A 15,001-nucleotide genomic window follows, 5' to 3' on the forward strand; every position below is an offset into this window, starting at 1 on the left:
GTCATTAGGCTATTATAATGTCATGATTTTTTTTATAAATTTAATTTGTAATTTACATTAAGTGTCAATACTCTGTCAAATTATTTTATAACACTGTCATGAATATATTTCTTGACCTAAACTACAGTGGTAAAAGTTGAATTTGTCATTAACATGTCAATAAGTTTCAATACTGTGTCAAATTATTTCATAACATTGTCATGAATATATTTCTTGACATAAACTACAGTGGTACAAGTTGAATTTGTCATTAACATGTCATTAAGTGTCAATACTTTGTCAAATTATTTCATAACATTGTCATGAATATATTTCTTGACCTAAACTAGTGGTACAAGTTGAATTTGTCATTTACATGTCATTACATTCAATACTCATTCAATAGTGTCAATACTCTGTCAAATTATTTTATAACATTGTCATGAATATTTAGCTTGACCTGAAATATGGCATCATAGAGGAAATCGTACAGAGTCATTAAAAACGATTAATATAACTCAAAATGATAGAGTGGCATAGACATATACACCTATATGATGATATCTATGGTGGCACCACTGGTTATGTGTACGCTGTAACATTTGTTGGCAGAGCCTCAGTCAGGTTAGTTTGTTTAGGTGTTTAATGTCAATTTAGTTTGCAGTAAGTAAAAAAAAATCACAACAACGTTATTTTGGGTTTAATATACTTTATTTAAACTTTCGCTCACTCTTAGACGAATAGTTTGAGTTTATTCTTACCATTTCTTTGTTTGTCTGTTTGTTATGGCGGAGTCCCGTGTGCTGGTGCACCGTCAATTGGGGTTCGGGCGGAAACGTTGTGCCCTATATATAATGTTCCGGCCTAGGATCTAGTCGCAACCCTTCCTTGTTCAGCCCGGGGTGGGACTCTAAAAACTATTCATCTTATTTTTATACATCGGAAGATAATTTATAATAATTTATCAACGGCAGGGGCGGCAGTGGCTCATTGGTTCATGTAGATTGTCTACAAACCAGAAGGTTGGTGGTTCGATCCCCGGTTCCATCTGACCAAGTGTTGAGGTGTCCATGAGCAAGACACCTAACCCCAGCGGCTCCCGACGAGCTGGATGGTGCCTTACATGGCTGACATCGCCGTCGGTGTATGAATGGGTGAATGTGAGGCGATATGTAAAGCGCTTTGGATGGCCATAGGGTCTGTTGAAAGCGCTATATAAATGCAGTCCATTTACCATTTACCATAAAGTGAAGTCATTTGACAAAGTGTTATTTTTCTGTGTTTGTTTATGTGTGTATATGATTTTTATATATATATATATATATATATATATATATATATATATATATATATATATATATATATATGTATATGTATATGTATATATATATATATATATATATATATATGTATATGTATATGTATATGTGTGTGTGTGTGTGTGTGTGTGTGTGTGTGTTTATTTTGTGTAATGGCCATTATTTGTGTACATGTTTTCCCCTTTTTGCGTTAATTGGTGCTGGTCACCTTTGTATAAATTCATGCCTTGTGTTTTTAAGAGTCAGTTCTGTGAGAGGGCAGGTCTTAAAAATTAAATGATTGATTTTATTTCTCGAACTCCTTTTCATATTTTTAAGACATTCGAAATTGTCTATTATTCTGTTGAAGCTGGTGGAGGAAACTTAAAAAATAAAATAAAACATTATGAACTGAAAAATATTAATGATGCTGTTATTAAAAAATAATTTGACAGCGTATTAACACCTAATTACATTTTAATGACAAATTAAACTTGTGCCACTGAAAAAAATGTATGACCTTATAATGGCCTCAGTCAACATCAAAACCAACCATGACAGTTTAAGGTTAACCCTATAATCTTTCAAATGAGACCATAATTATGCTTTTAGTGCAAAGGATTCACAAACTGTATTTGTTTTAGTCTGAGTATGCATTTCTTAGGATTTTTTCAAAAGTTGGAATTCAGCTTAACAGGTTAAGGCCTATCTTAGATCTGCGTCATCTAAAAGGGGCAGAGCAGAGCAGTAAAAAGTAGGGGTGTAACAATACGCGTATTCGTATTGAACCGTTCGGTACGAGGCTTTCGGTTCGGTACGCGGTACGCATTATGTACCGAACGGTTCTTGGTGTAATTCATTAGATTTAGAAAAAATAAAAAAGTATGTAAAATATGATATTATGCGTTCAACAAGGAAGCCAATAACCAAAACGACGTAACAGGCAATGCCCCTGACTAAGAGAAAAAAACAAAAAACAAATATATTTTAGACTGCTCAGTCAGGTGCTCGCTTACTCAGTACACGCTGAATGCTCATTGCAAAATGGCATGCTTCTATAGAAATAGAAGATCCTCCAATAACCAACGGGTGTGTTGGTGAACTTTGGATTCTCTGTAAGCTATGATGGTGTTGGCAAGAGTGATGGATTAAAAAACAACGGTATGTCACATTTGCTACATGATGGTACAGCAACGATTGTGTTTCTTTCAGTTCACCAAGAGACCCCAAGGAGAATTAGGTAGTCCCGGGACGACCGAGCAGCTGTTCACCAAGTGACCCCCCAGGGCTACCGCCCACCTAATTGTCTAAATTGTCTAATTATCTAACTATCTAACTGTCTACATCAGTTAGCCAAAATTCCTAGCTATCCGTACGATAGCTCGTCAGCTTTAGAACAAGCTTGCATTGGCCTCTCTCTGTGTGTGTGTGCTGTGTTTCTCTCGTCCACAGTAATGTCCCGGTCATCCAGTCCCGCCGTCCCGTGGGATCGCCTAACGACATGGCTGGAAGCGCTAACGGCCACCAGTCAAGGGAGTCTGGGGTAGCTGAGCCAGGAGCAACTGGACACCGAGCTAGACCAGCTGATGACACATGATCCCACGCAAAGCTACTCTAACAAGGAAGTGGCCAAGATCCTTGGAAGCCTTGCCCACGTCCTCATCGCACAGGCACGTCTAAGCGAAGGGAGCTACGCCAATCAGGAACAGGAGGCAGCAACGCTAAAACTCCAAGCCGAGGAGGCCCGGAGAGACCAAGCCCTCACCCAGCTTCGTCTAGATCAGCTTCTAGACACAGAGAAAGAAGACGAAACAGACAAAGAACAAAGAAAAAAAAAAGAAAGACTTCAAAAGACCCTGGAGGAGCTCCGTCGTGACGCCGACCGATGAGTACAGTCAGAGAAAGACGCCAGGAAAAACCTAGACGAACAGCTTCGGCGTGGCGAATCCCTCCTGGAGAGAGCCACTGATGAACTTAAAGACAGAGACATTAAAGCTAAAGCCTATGCAAAACATTTGCAGTCGGCACAAGCCGAGATCGACGAGCTCATCCAGCAAAGACACAAGCTCAAAGATGAACTTGACATGGTGCTCAGAGAACTGAGACAATCATATAAAGTGCAACGTGAACGGAAGGGGGAAACACACAACACAGAGTTTCCCCTGACCGATTACTCTGCACCTTTTTACCAAGAAGCAAGAGCTACAAAGGGGGACGACAGCCCCCTGTTTAAATGGTCACCCGCCAGTCTCCACGAATCCCCGTCAGCAGCAGAGGAAAGGACGCCCTTCCAGGAAGTCAAGGTCAACAGCCACGAAGCTTCAAAGAACCTTGACAAGCTGGCTAGAAATATTCCTACCTTCAGCCCAGACCCGGCAGGAGGACACGACGTCCACGCATACTTAAAAGACATAGACTTTTACCTGCAAACTGTCGCTCACGCGAACAACTGGGACAGACTGTACCTGCTCAGGGCCACGTCTAATCGTGACGTACGGCGCTTTCTGGATCGACAACCAGAGGCCATCAAAGCGGACTACTGGCATCTACGACAAGCTCTAATTCGTGAGTACTCTGACCCTGAGTCAGAACAGGGGCTCATCACTGCCATGGACCTCAAGCAAGCCCGACTTGAGGCCTCACAGAACTTTTATAACCGACTGCGACATGCTTACTTTGGGGCACATAACGACCCAGGCATGGAGGAGGACATCAACTTCAAAACTCTTTTCCTCCGAAACCTGCACCCTACCATCAGTCACCACCTGGGGGTGCTGGCGTGCCCGCGCAGCATGGACACGCAACAGTTAAGAGACTTGGCTCACAAAGCTTACGTCAAACAGAAAACCATTTCTGAAAAGACTGTAAAACAGCCCACCATCTGCCCTGTCTCTGAGCACCGCCCAGAGCTAACCCTAGAGGGCGCCCAACAGAACCACACTTACCGACCCATCAACAGAGAGTCCTAACGACTCCAAACCAGCAGAGGGCAGCGTGTTCATAATGGCGACCGTCCACGGTACCAGAGCGATCGCTCTGAAGGATCCTGGGACCTGCCTTGCCCCTTTCACAACCAAAAGGGGGTGAGCACCTGGGAAGCTGGCCGACAACCCAGACGGAGCCGAAACAAACCTCCGGGACCACCCAGCCCAGAAAGCCAGCGAAGAGGCCACCCTCGACGGGACAATGGTAGGCCCAGACCTGAACCCACATCTGACAAAGAAAGTGCAGCCGCTTCTGAAGTTACAGAGCTCATAAAAACCCTGAAAGAGTTTCTCCGACAGCAACCTCACAAGGAAGACAAGAAGGACGGACCAGGTACCGCATGTCTAGACCTGATACCTGAAATCAACCTTCCCGACCCTCCTGCAACTGAATCATGCACCCTGAACACTGTTCCCCAACCACAGACTAGTGAACTAACTGTTGCACCCCCACACGTCAGCAGCACACACTCACTACAGCTGACAGCAACAGCCTCTGATCAAGACAGCATCATGGGGCAGCCCAGAGTACCAGAAAGCACTGTTTTGATTATCTGCACTCACAATGAGACACTCGAAACATATCCCGACGGCTTACCAAGCAACACACAGGTCCCCACACCAAGACTCCTGGGAAACCTGATCGAGAAGGGAATGGCTCGAAAACTCTATCTGACCATCACTATGGAAAGGGAATTTAAGCTCGAAGCCCTAGTTGACACTGGCTCCGACCTCACGCTTATATCTGCCCAGCTGTTTGAAAAACTCCGATTTGAAGCACAGAGGCAAAATCGCACCCTTAACCTTCACACTTGTAAGCTAAATGTGCAGTCGTATAGCCAAAACGACATCCAGCTCAAGCACGTAGCTCCCACCCACCTGACAATTGGACCTATGAGCCTTATACACCCCGTCTATGTCTCCCCTATGAACACTTATCCATTTCTCATCGGAAAAGACCTGCTGGACCGCTTCGAACCCGTACTGGACTTCAAACAGCTGAAAGTCTGGGCTCAAGTGCGTGACCCTGTGCCCCTTCAGACACACACATCGTCTGAGCAAGACTGTCAAGTCCCGGAGGTCACGGGAACTCCCACAGAGCCAGACTGCCAGGTCACAAAGGTCACGGGACCCCCTGCAGCACACTGTGAAAACAGCCTCAGCCCCAAAGCCAAGTTCAAGTTCGCTACTCTGCACATTTCAGCTAGCCAAAGACTCTGATGCCTTCTGCCCCCAGGTCATGAATGACCTACAGCTGAATGACATCACCACAACGAACAGTATCCCTGCACTGTGGGCAGACAACTCAGCCAAAAGTCTCTCACTGTGCAATGCAATTAGTAAAAACACACCACACGGCGACATGCGGGCACCCCCAAACCCCACATCCAGCCCCATTGTTGCAGTGCTAACCCACAGCAAGCGATCGACACCGGCTACAATGCCTGCCTTGCAGCTGCTATCGCTAACTCCGCAGATTTCCAACAACGATATTGCAGATAAGCAAGCCTCTGACACTGCAATACAGACAATTCTTGACCACCTCTCAGACCCCTCCAACCACCCTATCACTGACTCTGAGCTCATTGATGACTCTAGCCACAGACATCTACATAACTCCAGACACATGATGCGTATTCTGGACAACATTCTCTGGTTTGCACCCGATGGCAACACAGCGCCACGGCTTGTGGTGCCACGGTCGCAAAGGGGGGTGATGCTAATGTACGCCCACAACACACCATGTGCTGGACACCACGGCACCAGAGCCACGTATGACACACTGAAACAGGTGGCATATTGGCCTGGGATGCATCAAGATGCGGCAGAGTATGTTAGAGAATGGCTAGTTCGCTGCCAGTTCCAACCAGCAAACCCGAACCACAGAGCCCCACTGCAACACAAATTGGATCACGTTCCCATGGTCAAACCTACAAATCGACCGGGTAGAACCCCTGCCCAGGTCCACAAAAGGCAAAAAGTACTTTCTCACAGTGGTGCGCCAGTTTACCAAGTGGGTAGAGTGTCTGCCAGCACCCAACGACACTGCCCAGACCACGGCATACCCCCTGATGAATCACATCTTTTTCCTGTCAAGATTGCCACTGAGAATCAACTCAGACAGAGGCATCCACTTCACTACCGAGGTCATGCAACAGATCTGGAAATGCCTAAGAGACGCGGCCGTGATCATGCTCCTGTGCCTCCAGATTCTCAGAGGCCAGCCACCACCAGACATCATCACACTGGGTCCAGCCTCGGGCATCGTACTGAGAGAGCAACCTGGACTCCTGATAACCAACTGCCGAACACACACCCAGAAGGTGTATGTCCGACTTGACCCCCGCAACGTCTACAATGCACACTACCCCCGTGCAGTAGCCCAGTACAGCTGGGCCGGTGCTCGCTGGACAGAGGACTCTCTCCGCCACGCCGATGCTGATATCACGCACAGGCTCAACCAACTAGACAAGATGACCGTCACCCAGGCAGAATTAGGTGGACACAACCGCCGCCCCAAACGGTTCCTGGGAGCGATGCTCGGAGCCACTCCCGCCGTCGGAACTCTGTTTAACATTGGTATGTCCAGTGTCAACGCAGTAAACATCGCCACAGTAAGACAACATGTGGCTGAAATCCAAACTGAACTTCCACAGCTCAAAGAGCAACTCACCACACAGAGTGCAGCTCGACAGACTATCGGCAAGACGTTGAGAGGAACTGTGGTAATTCTAAACACCCACAGTGTCCTGTTAAACCAGACGGTGAACTCCATGAAATAGTTATTCACCGTCTTCCAAAATGACTTTGCCCAAATGCAGCTAGTTACCGCCTTAATGACGGACATGTTACGGGAAATAAGCTCGTCCATCGACAGCTTAGCCATGGGTAGAATCCCACCGTACCTGATACCCTTAAGCCTTGTGCAAAACGTGTTGGCATCTGCGATCAACGCACCCACTGACCCGCTGCAGATACACCTGGCCTACTCATTGGGTAGCGCCATTCCCCTTTACGTGGATCCCGAGCAGAAAGAAATGGGTTTCCTCCTTAATTTACCCATCATTGAGTCGAGGCGAATCTACCGACTCAAAGACATCATTAATGTGGGCTTTTGGAAAGGTAACACTCACCTCAAGGTGCGCACTCCTCAGGTAGTCGCGTACCATGACAGCGACACACAGCTGTACCTAGCCCCAAACCTACACATGTGCACCCTGACCAAAGACATTCATTATCTCTGCCCAAGCAAACCTTTCCTCCGAGACAACACTGAGGGAATCTGCGGTTTGCAACCTATGCTCAGCAATACCCGCTGCCCCACCGATGCAACGCCTCATACCCAAGTCACCGAGCCGCAAGCAGAGATCGTAGGTGACAGGTGGCTCGTCAACCCTCCCGTGCGCACCGCCACACTGATCTACGACCAACACGACACTGCAACCCGTATCAACCTGCTGGATCAGAGCATGTGGGTCCAGGTACCGTGAGGAGCCATCCTCCACCTGGACGACTTGGCCTTGTACCACCTCCCAAGCGAAGAATACCAGTCGGAACTGGAAATCCCCGCCTTCTTCAAGGACCACAACTTCACCCTCGCTCCCGAGTTAGAATTGTGGATTGAGAAAGGGGGGCCCCAGCTCATTGACATTGCTCCCCTTGATACAGCCCTCCAAGCATTGTCCCGAACGCCCATCCTGAATAACTCTCCTGTGGTCCAAACCTGGACCGCAGCTGACACTGCGCTATGTGTCTCTATGATCTTCGGCAATACCCTAACCCTGGGCATCGCTTTCCTCCTGTACAGAAAATTCAACAAGATGAGAACCTCCACAGCCAAGCTCACAACGGCCGTGTCCGGAGGTCTCCGATGGAAACCCCGGAGGGAAATTACAACGCCCGGAGCAGAGACGGACCTCATCGAGCTGGCTCCCCAGCCGTAACAAACACCTGCTCCCGACTCACCTACCATCCGTCCATTGTGACGGGAGGTTGTCCGATAATGACCACAGGAACCAAAGGCTGAAAACAATTAGAAACCACTAGCCACTTGACCATCATGATCCACCTGTCATCCGACCAAAACGATAACTGTCATCCGACGATGTCATCCGGACTTCGTCAGATGAAAAGGGGGGACTGTAGCGTCTGTGGTCGCTCACATCAGGATCAAAGATGAGTCAATTTCTGATGTTTAGGGTGGATAGCTTTTAGCCGCATATAAATTAGGTGCCCGATGCTAACGAGTCTGGACAAGTGACATCTTCGACAGGTTTGTGGCCGAATTGAAATAAGACAGGCCGCCTCTTTGGAGAACTGTGAAAACTTCAATCAGATTACCTGGCCACATGACTTGAACCCTGTTCCCCCCCTCACATTCTCCCAGACAGAGAGACTCCGAAGACTCTTCCAATACACACAGAACCACTAAAACACACACACTTTCCTTATGAAGCTTTAATTAAGACTATTCTAGACTGTATACGATGCATCGTTGTGTGTATGCATGCTCCTTAGGTCATACCAACCTAATTATGAGGTATAAACAACGTAAGTTCATTTTAAATGCTTGTATTCCTGTGGAAGAATGTATCTCTGCTTTAATATCTCCCAGCCATAACGTGTTTGATATCTAAATATTCCTATTTCTTTGCCTTAATCAACGATGCACAAAATAGGATTATGAAATGTATCATTAATAGGTTTAGCAAACTTGGGAGTAAAACTGTACAAAATCGACACCCTTTACGACACCTCATAAACATGCAAAGCAGGTCGTAAACCGAGACAAAGAGAATTTTTCCCGCTCAGAATTCACCCTCTGGATTGGGTAAAACTAACTCAGAAGGGGGTGTGGACTAATTGTCTTAAAAGACAAGTGGAAACATTTCTTTGGTCTCTTCCCTTGCTCTCTTCTCTTCTCTACTCGGCTACCAACTTACTAGCCCCCGAGGGCATTTTCTTCAGGGAGGGAAATCAGCCCATTTCTAGAGCGACCAGCCGCTCCACACCGACCTCGGAAAGAACCGCCGGACACGCAGGACATTTGAACTCGGAACACACGCACACACGCGAGAAGCCAAAACTAAAGCAAGTATTCTTATTTCTAAAATCCAAACTGCTGTTAAGAGGGTCGTGTTATTTTCCCGTTGGGACAAGTTAACTCCGTGAGATCTCTGTGTAACTGAAGTGAAGCTGCCTCTCTCTCTCTCTCTCTCTCTCTCTCTCTCTCTCTCTCTCTCTCTCTCTCTCTCTCTCCCTCTTTATCTCTCTAATTTTAGTATATTCATTATATTCGTTTATGTACCATATTCTTTCGTTTACTATCTATATTTCTACTCTCTTGATGCATATTTAGTGTGTACTTTCTGTGTGAATTGTAGCGTTATTTTTAGTCTGTGTTTATTAAACTTCCAAAAGACATTTAATGAATTGAATCTGTTATTCTTCCACATACACGAAGTCAATGAAACTTACGATCCTAAACGTTACCTAACTGCTTATGCTACTATTCTAGTAAAGTAACTTGTACGACCATTTGAAATATTGATTTTGTCCTGATCAGTAAAGTTAATGTTTCTTATACGCTCGTAAAGCAGTAATCCCTTATTGAGAATTGATTTGAAAGTCTATAACTAATTTGCAGGACAAACTTAGTAAGATAATTTCAAGCAATTCCGTAAAGGGTTACTTGTATTTAATTAAACATTTTTCCCTATCGGAAAATTTTAATACGTAATGAACGACTAGCAAATTATATTCATAAATTCATGAATATTGAATATTAAATCCCTTTTGAGTTAATTATTCCCCGAGACATTAAACTCACATAGTCGTTTTTGTTACATATTAATGAATATGATATACAAGTTTCACTTTTTGAATGGAATTAGTAAAATAAATAAACTTTTTGATGATATTTTAATTATGTATGGCCTGTAATACCTGATATATATATTGCTATTGCTGCAACATATATTATTTATGCTAGTTTTTATATTTAATAAATGTGCAAAGATTTCAAAGAAACTTCTTTCACATAGGGGATGCATTTGTAGAATGTAGGAAAAAAATATTATGAATTTAATCCATTTTGGAATAAGGTTACAGTGCATCCGGAAAGTATTCACACACATTTTGTTCTATTAATAACAAAATGTGTGTGCATACTTTCCGGATGCACTGTAAGTTTAATGAGTAATGATAATTTGGACTGCAGGGTGCTCCCACACTATGAGTGTGCCAGAGCCACAGCCAGAGCAACATTTCTCTATTTACAGATATGATGAGACACACGGGAGAGTGAAGCATTTTCCTGTAAAAATTATCCTGACAGATCTAAAATATTAACACTTACAATAGGCGTACCATTAGTCCCACTTGACTCCATCACAGTTTTCAGACAGCCCAGAGGCGACATCTTGTGTCCCTGAGAAAACCCAGAGGCTGTCTGACTTAGTCATTTAGCTTTGACAGACCACACATCTTTGCCACAGACTTTACTTACTTCACTTACTTTTGAAAATCCAATTTAGTTGATTGTGAAAAACACTCATTGTCACTGGGTGCGTTCACATCCACACCAGTAAGCTGATAACTCAAAAAATCTACTTATTGGAATAATCAGTTTTTCCTGTTTACATGCGAACCAGTAAACTGACAATGCAAGTAAACCGCGTTTACATGACTTTATTAATAAACCGGGTTATTTCCATGTAGTGACGTCAAAAATAATAATGTCCGTTATTATAATAATGACTCTTTCAAATGTTACGTCAGTTGTGATTTTAAATAAAGCGTGTACCGTATCAGCGGGAGATTTATGGCTCATGAAGTTACAGATGCACCTCTTCTACTTCTACTGCATGAGAAGAGAACACATCTTTACAATTTTCTGGGTCTTAAAAGAGTCTGCGTTTGTGATATATGTCCTTATTTCATGTAAAACGCTAGCTCGCTCTGTCTGGATGCATTTAAATCTGCTCTAAGTTTGCGTTTTTGTCACCTATCGCGCATACGCACTTCAATAAGATGACAGAAAGCAGGTTAATGCGTTTACATGCAGCGCAAAAATCGAGGTAAGAGGCAAAAAACTACCTGTTCTACCGGTTTATGCTTACGCCGTTTATGACCTTACTCCGATAAAAGAAAACGGGTTACTGCGTTTACATGACCATGTTCATTGTCGACTTATTAGGCATAATCGGCTTAAGAACGTGCATGTAAACACAACACAGTGTCTTTGTTTCCAGACAGACACACATATCCAGGAAAATTCCTATAGAATTCAACCAATCAGATGACGACTTTAAAGCTGTAGTGTTTCCAATTTTGTGTGCCATATGCATCAGACCAACGGTCCGTGGGGTGACGCCTGAGGCTGAGACTAGCTTACCATAGTAAATTAGGGCAAGACAAAACACCTTTTGGAAGAATTACTTATAATGTATTGACTCATATTGAAATGTTTATAATTCTGAACATAAAAAAGTTACATAATGTACCTTTAAATCCACATTTCAACAGGGATGACCTAGCAAGTTTTTGTCAAATTCACTCCATAACTTCATGTTAACTCTGAATGTTCAATGATAAACCATAAATGAGTTGAAAAAGCTGCTTTCCTTAAAAATGTAAAACAATGAGACCTTAAATACAATTTCTCACTAAATATATTTACATGACATACAATTTGCCATCAGTGCAATACATAGGAATGTTGCATAAATACCAAATGTTAAATTTTTTCCTCTGTAAACAAATATAAATGAGATGACAGCAATTGATATAACTCTTCTTGTAAAGCCACTTTTACCACGTTCATACCAGATAAAACAACTTCACAGAAATCATCCTGAAAAACTCAGAACCCGGCCCATAAACACAATCAGATATAATTCAGCAATACTGGAAACATGATTCATGTACAGTTTGTAGCACGTGTACATAGGTATATACTGATTTTCATACAGATCATGGATTGCTTTTGTATGAATATTTTCATGTAACTTTGGCAGTTTTTCTTTTTTTTTTTAAGAATCAAAGTTGTTTAAAAAAATAAAAAGATGATATCAAACAGTCAACAAATGTGATGTAAGCTTGCCTTTCAGAGCCCATGTTCACAGTGATAATTCAGAAAGGCTGAAAGCCTATGGTAAAAAAAACAAAAAAAAAAACACAAAAAAAAAACAGGACACGTAAAGGAACTAAACCATACGAAACAAACCAACATAACATCCCACCCCCTTCTGCCTGGACCGGCAGCACTCAAGGTGGTTTTCATTGTTGTCAACGACTATAAAATTACAAACACATATGAAGAGATTGTAGCAGTCATCGCCATTTAAAAAAATGGTCTCTTTTGAAAGTCAGCTCAAAATACAAAATGTTGGAGAGGGTCCGAGCTGACACCTACAGTCACTGTGAACACATGTTAAAGACGTCACCAAGAAAACGAGACATGCACCACCAGTGCTGTGTGAGGAAAGGGTGTGTTACCAAAAATGCAAAAAACCTAACAAACTGAGTGCTACCTAACAAAAACCTAACAAAATAAGTGCTGAGGTTCTATGGATCATAGACCCTGTGATAATGAGGTGCTAATGTCCCGTTTAGGATCTTTTGCCTGGGATCCTTCTCCTTATGCCCAAGGACTACTTTAACAAAAAAATGTTGTGAGAATGAAAAGACGAACAAAAACGCTACACACATAAGAGTGGATGACATACACCGGACAAAAGAATCAAGCAAATTTAGAAAGATACCAACTTCACCAATAATTCATATGCAATTGTTTTTTTTTTTTTGTTTTTTTTTACTCATTAGGTTTGGCACTTTATCTGAACAAATACATTATCTGCTCAAAAAGACTAATCGTCATACAAAACTGTATTCAATGTCTCTTGAACATAACTTTGTAGAATATAATATTTGATAGAGAGCATACGGTAGGTAAACACTTTTGTACGTACTTGTAGTTTAAAATGAACATTCCAACAGATGTTTTACACACATGCACAAAAACAAACACAACTGTCTTGCTTTGCGATATCCCTCTCGCTCTTTTTTTTCTTCCCATTGGTTCTTTATTATACTTCCTCAGCTGACCGTGTGTCTGATTTGAGACGTACAAACTCTTTGGCCACTTCGTCGTTGGTCCTTTGCGAGAGTATTCTCATGATGGTCAGACCGGTTTCATCCATTGTTACGCTCCTGACGAGCGGATAGCAGGCGTTTAGGCTGCCCTTTTCAGCCAGTTCTCTGAGCTGCAGGACTGTCAAGCCGATGATTCGGTCCTCTCGGGCGAAGCAGTAGTCCTTCACTGAGATGTGAAGCTCGTAAGCCTCTGGGCCATGTTCGTTACTCAGCACGCTGGATGGAGAAGGTACAAAAATAATTTATATTAATACACAACAATGTATTACATTACACAACAATTACATTAAACACGTTCTGGGTGTAAACTATATACTATCGATTACAATCTATCTTGTCCCTTGATTGTAAAAACAAACAAGTGTAAACATAATCAGGGCTGGATTCCTTCACATAGGAATGACATGGGCACATTTTTTTCCCATCAATTTAAGATGAAGTGCTACGGACAGGCTATTGGCTTTGACTCAACAACAAATGGTAAACTAAGACTCCTCCTTATCCTTTATATACAGTATGTGGTGTTTCTCATGTTGAGTAAAAAAAATGCTGTACTTATTCAAACAAACCAACATGAGATCATGACTTTGCGTAACCATACACAGCACTTTCTAAAGCCAAGTGGCGTGTTATCTGTACGCATTTTCAGCTATCATTGCTTTTTTCTGCTGAGGAGCCGAACTAGTGACTTGGCCTCCTAGTACAGCACAGCACAGCACAGCACAGCACAGCACCTGGTGACGGGACGTATGTCTCCGTTCCCTCCTTCAGGGAATGAGGGTTACATACGTAACCGAGACATTCCCTTTCAATTGGTCACGTTCGACATACGTCGGAACTCACCGGCGAATTGGGAACCCTACCAAACCGCCAGGAGGCTGGCCCTTCCAGCGTCCTGCTTGAGCGCTCTGGACCGTCTTAGATGATATGGAAGTCAGGGCTCCAAGTAGGGAGGTCAGTCACTGCTGTTTCTGCAAGACCCACTCAGAGTGACTATCGGATAATGCTGGGAAGTGTGCCGGCCTTGGGAGATGGTATGCTATGGTGCCATATCCTTCAGGGAAGGATTAGTGGAGGAATACACATAGCAGGGTAGTATGGGTATGGCAATCTCTGGGGTTCTAGCCTGGTTCCAGGGGGGAAAGAACACGCCCCGAGATGACAGAGTGGGCTCTGTCAAGGGGAAAACACGGGTAGGGTAGCTGAGTAGGGTAACTGGTACCGTGGAAGAATACACATATAGGGTTGCCGTGAGAGAACCGCTATCACGTTCACACGGCCGCAACGTCCGACACCAAAGGGGTAGCAGAGGAGCTCGACAGGGTTAGCTGTTTCCGGGGAACACAACTGGAGACAATAGATGCACGTATCAGGCCCAGAGGGCGGGAGTGGCATTGCAAGCCGACACTTAGAACGGGCACTTAGTGCTACTGGCCACTGTGGGCAAGAATGCGGGAAGTTGGCCGGCCCGAATTCTAGGCACCGAAAGTGCATGCAGGTCCCCTACCCTCTTGATGGAGGCCAATGCCGTCAAGAGCACTGTCTTCATTGACAGGATTTTAAGCTCTACCGATTGCAAAGGCT

The 15,001-nt window shown here is 43.8% G+C and overlaps 1 protein-coding gene across 4 annotated transcripts in view; it reads right to left on the reverse strand.

Moving 5' to 3' along the window:
* Positions 1 to 11,716: 11,716 nt before the first annotated feature.
* Positions 11,717 to 15,001, reverse strand: part of LOC137043632 (protein unc-13 homolog C) — a 548,445-nt gene continuing 545,160 nt past the window's right edge. For 3 of the 4 annotated variants that reach the window (XM_067419931.1, XM_067419930.1, XM_067419928.1), the window contains one exon: positions 11,717 to 13,633. In XM_067419931.1, coding sequence (XP_067276032.1) covers positions 13,351 to 13,633 — 283 coding nt within the window. In that variant the 3' untranslated portion in view covers positions 11,717 to 13,350. The remainder of the gene's footprint in view (positions 13,634 to 15,001) is intronic. The other variant, XR_010898550.1, reaches the window with a different exon arrangement.

Source organism: Pseudorasbora parva, chromosome 16 (genome assembly GCF_024679245.1).
Source record: "Pseudorasbora parva isolate DD20220531a chromosome 16, ASM2467924v1, whole genome shotgun sequence".
Taxonomy (NCBI): domain Eukaryota; kingdom Metazoa; phylum Chordata; class Actinopteri; order Cypriniformes; family Gobionidae; genus Pseudorasbora; species Pseudorasbora parva.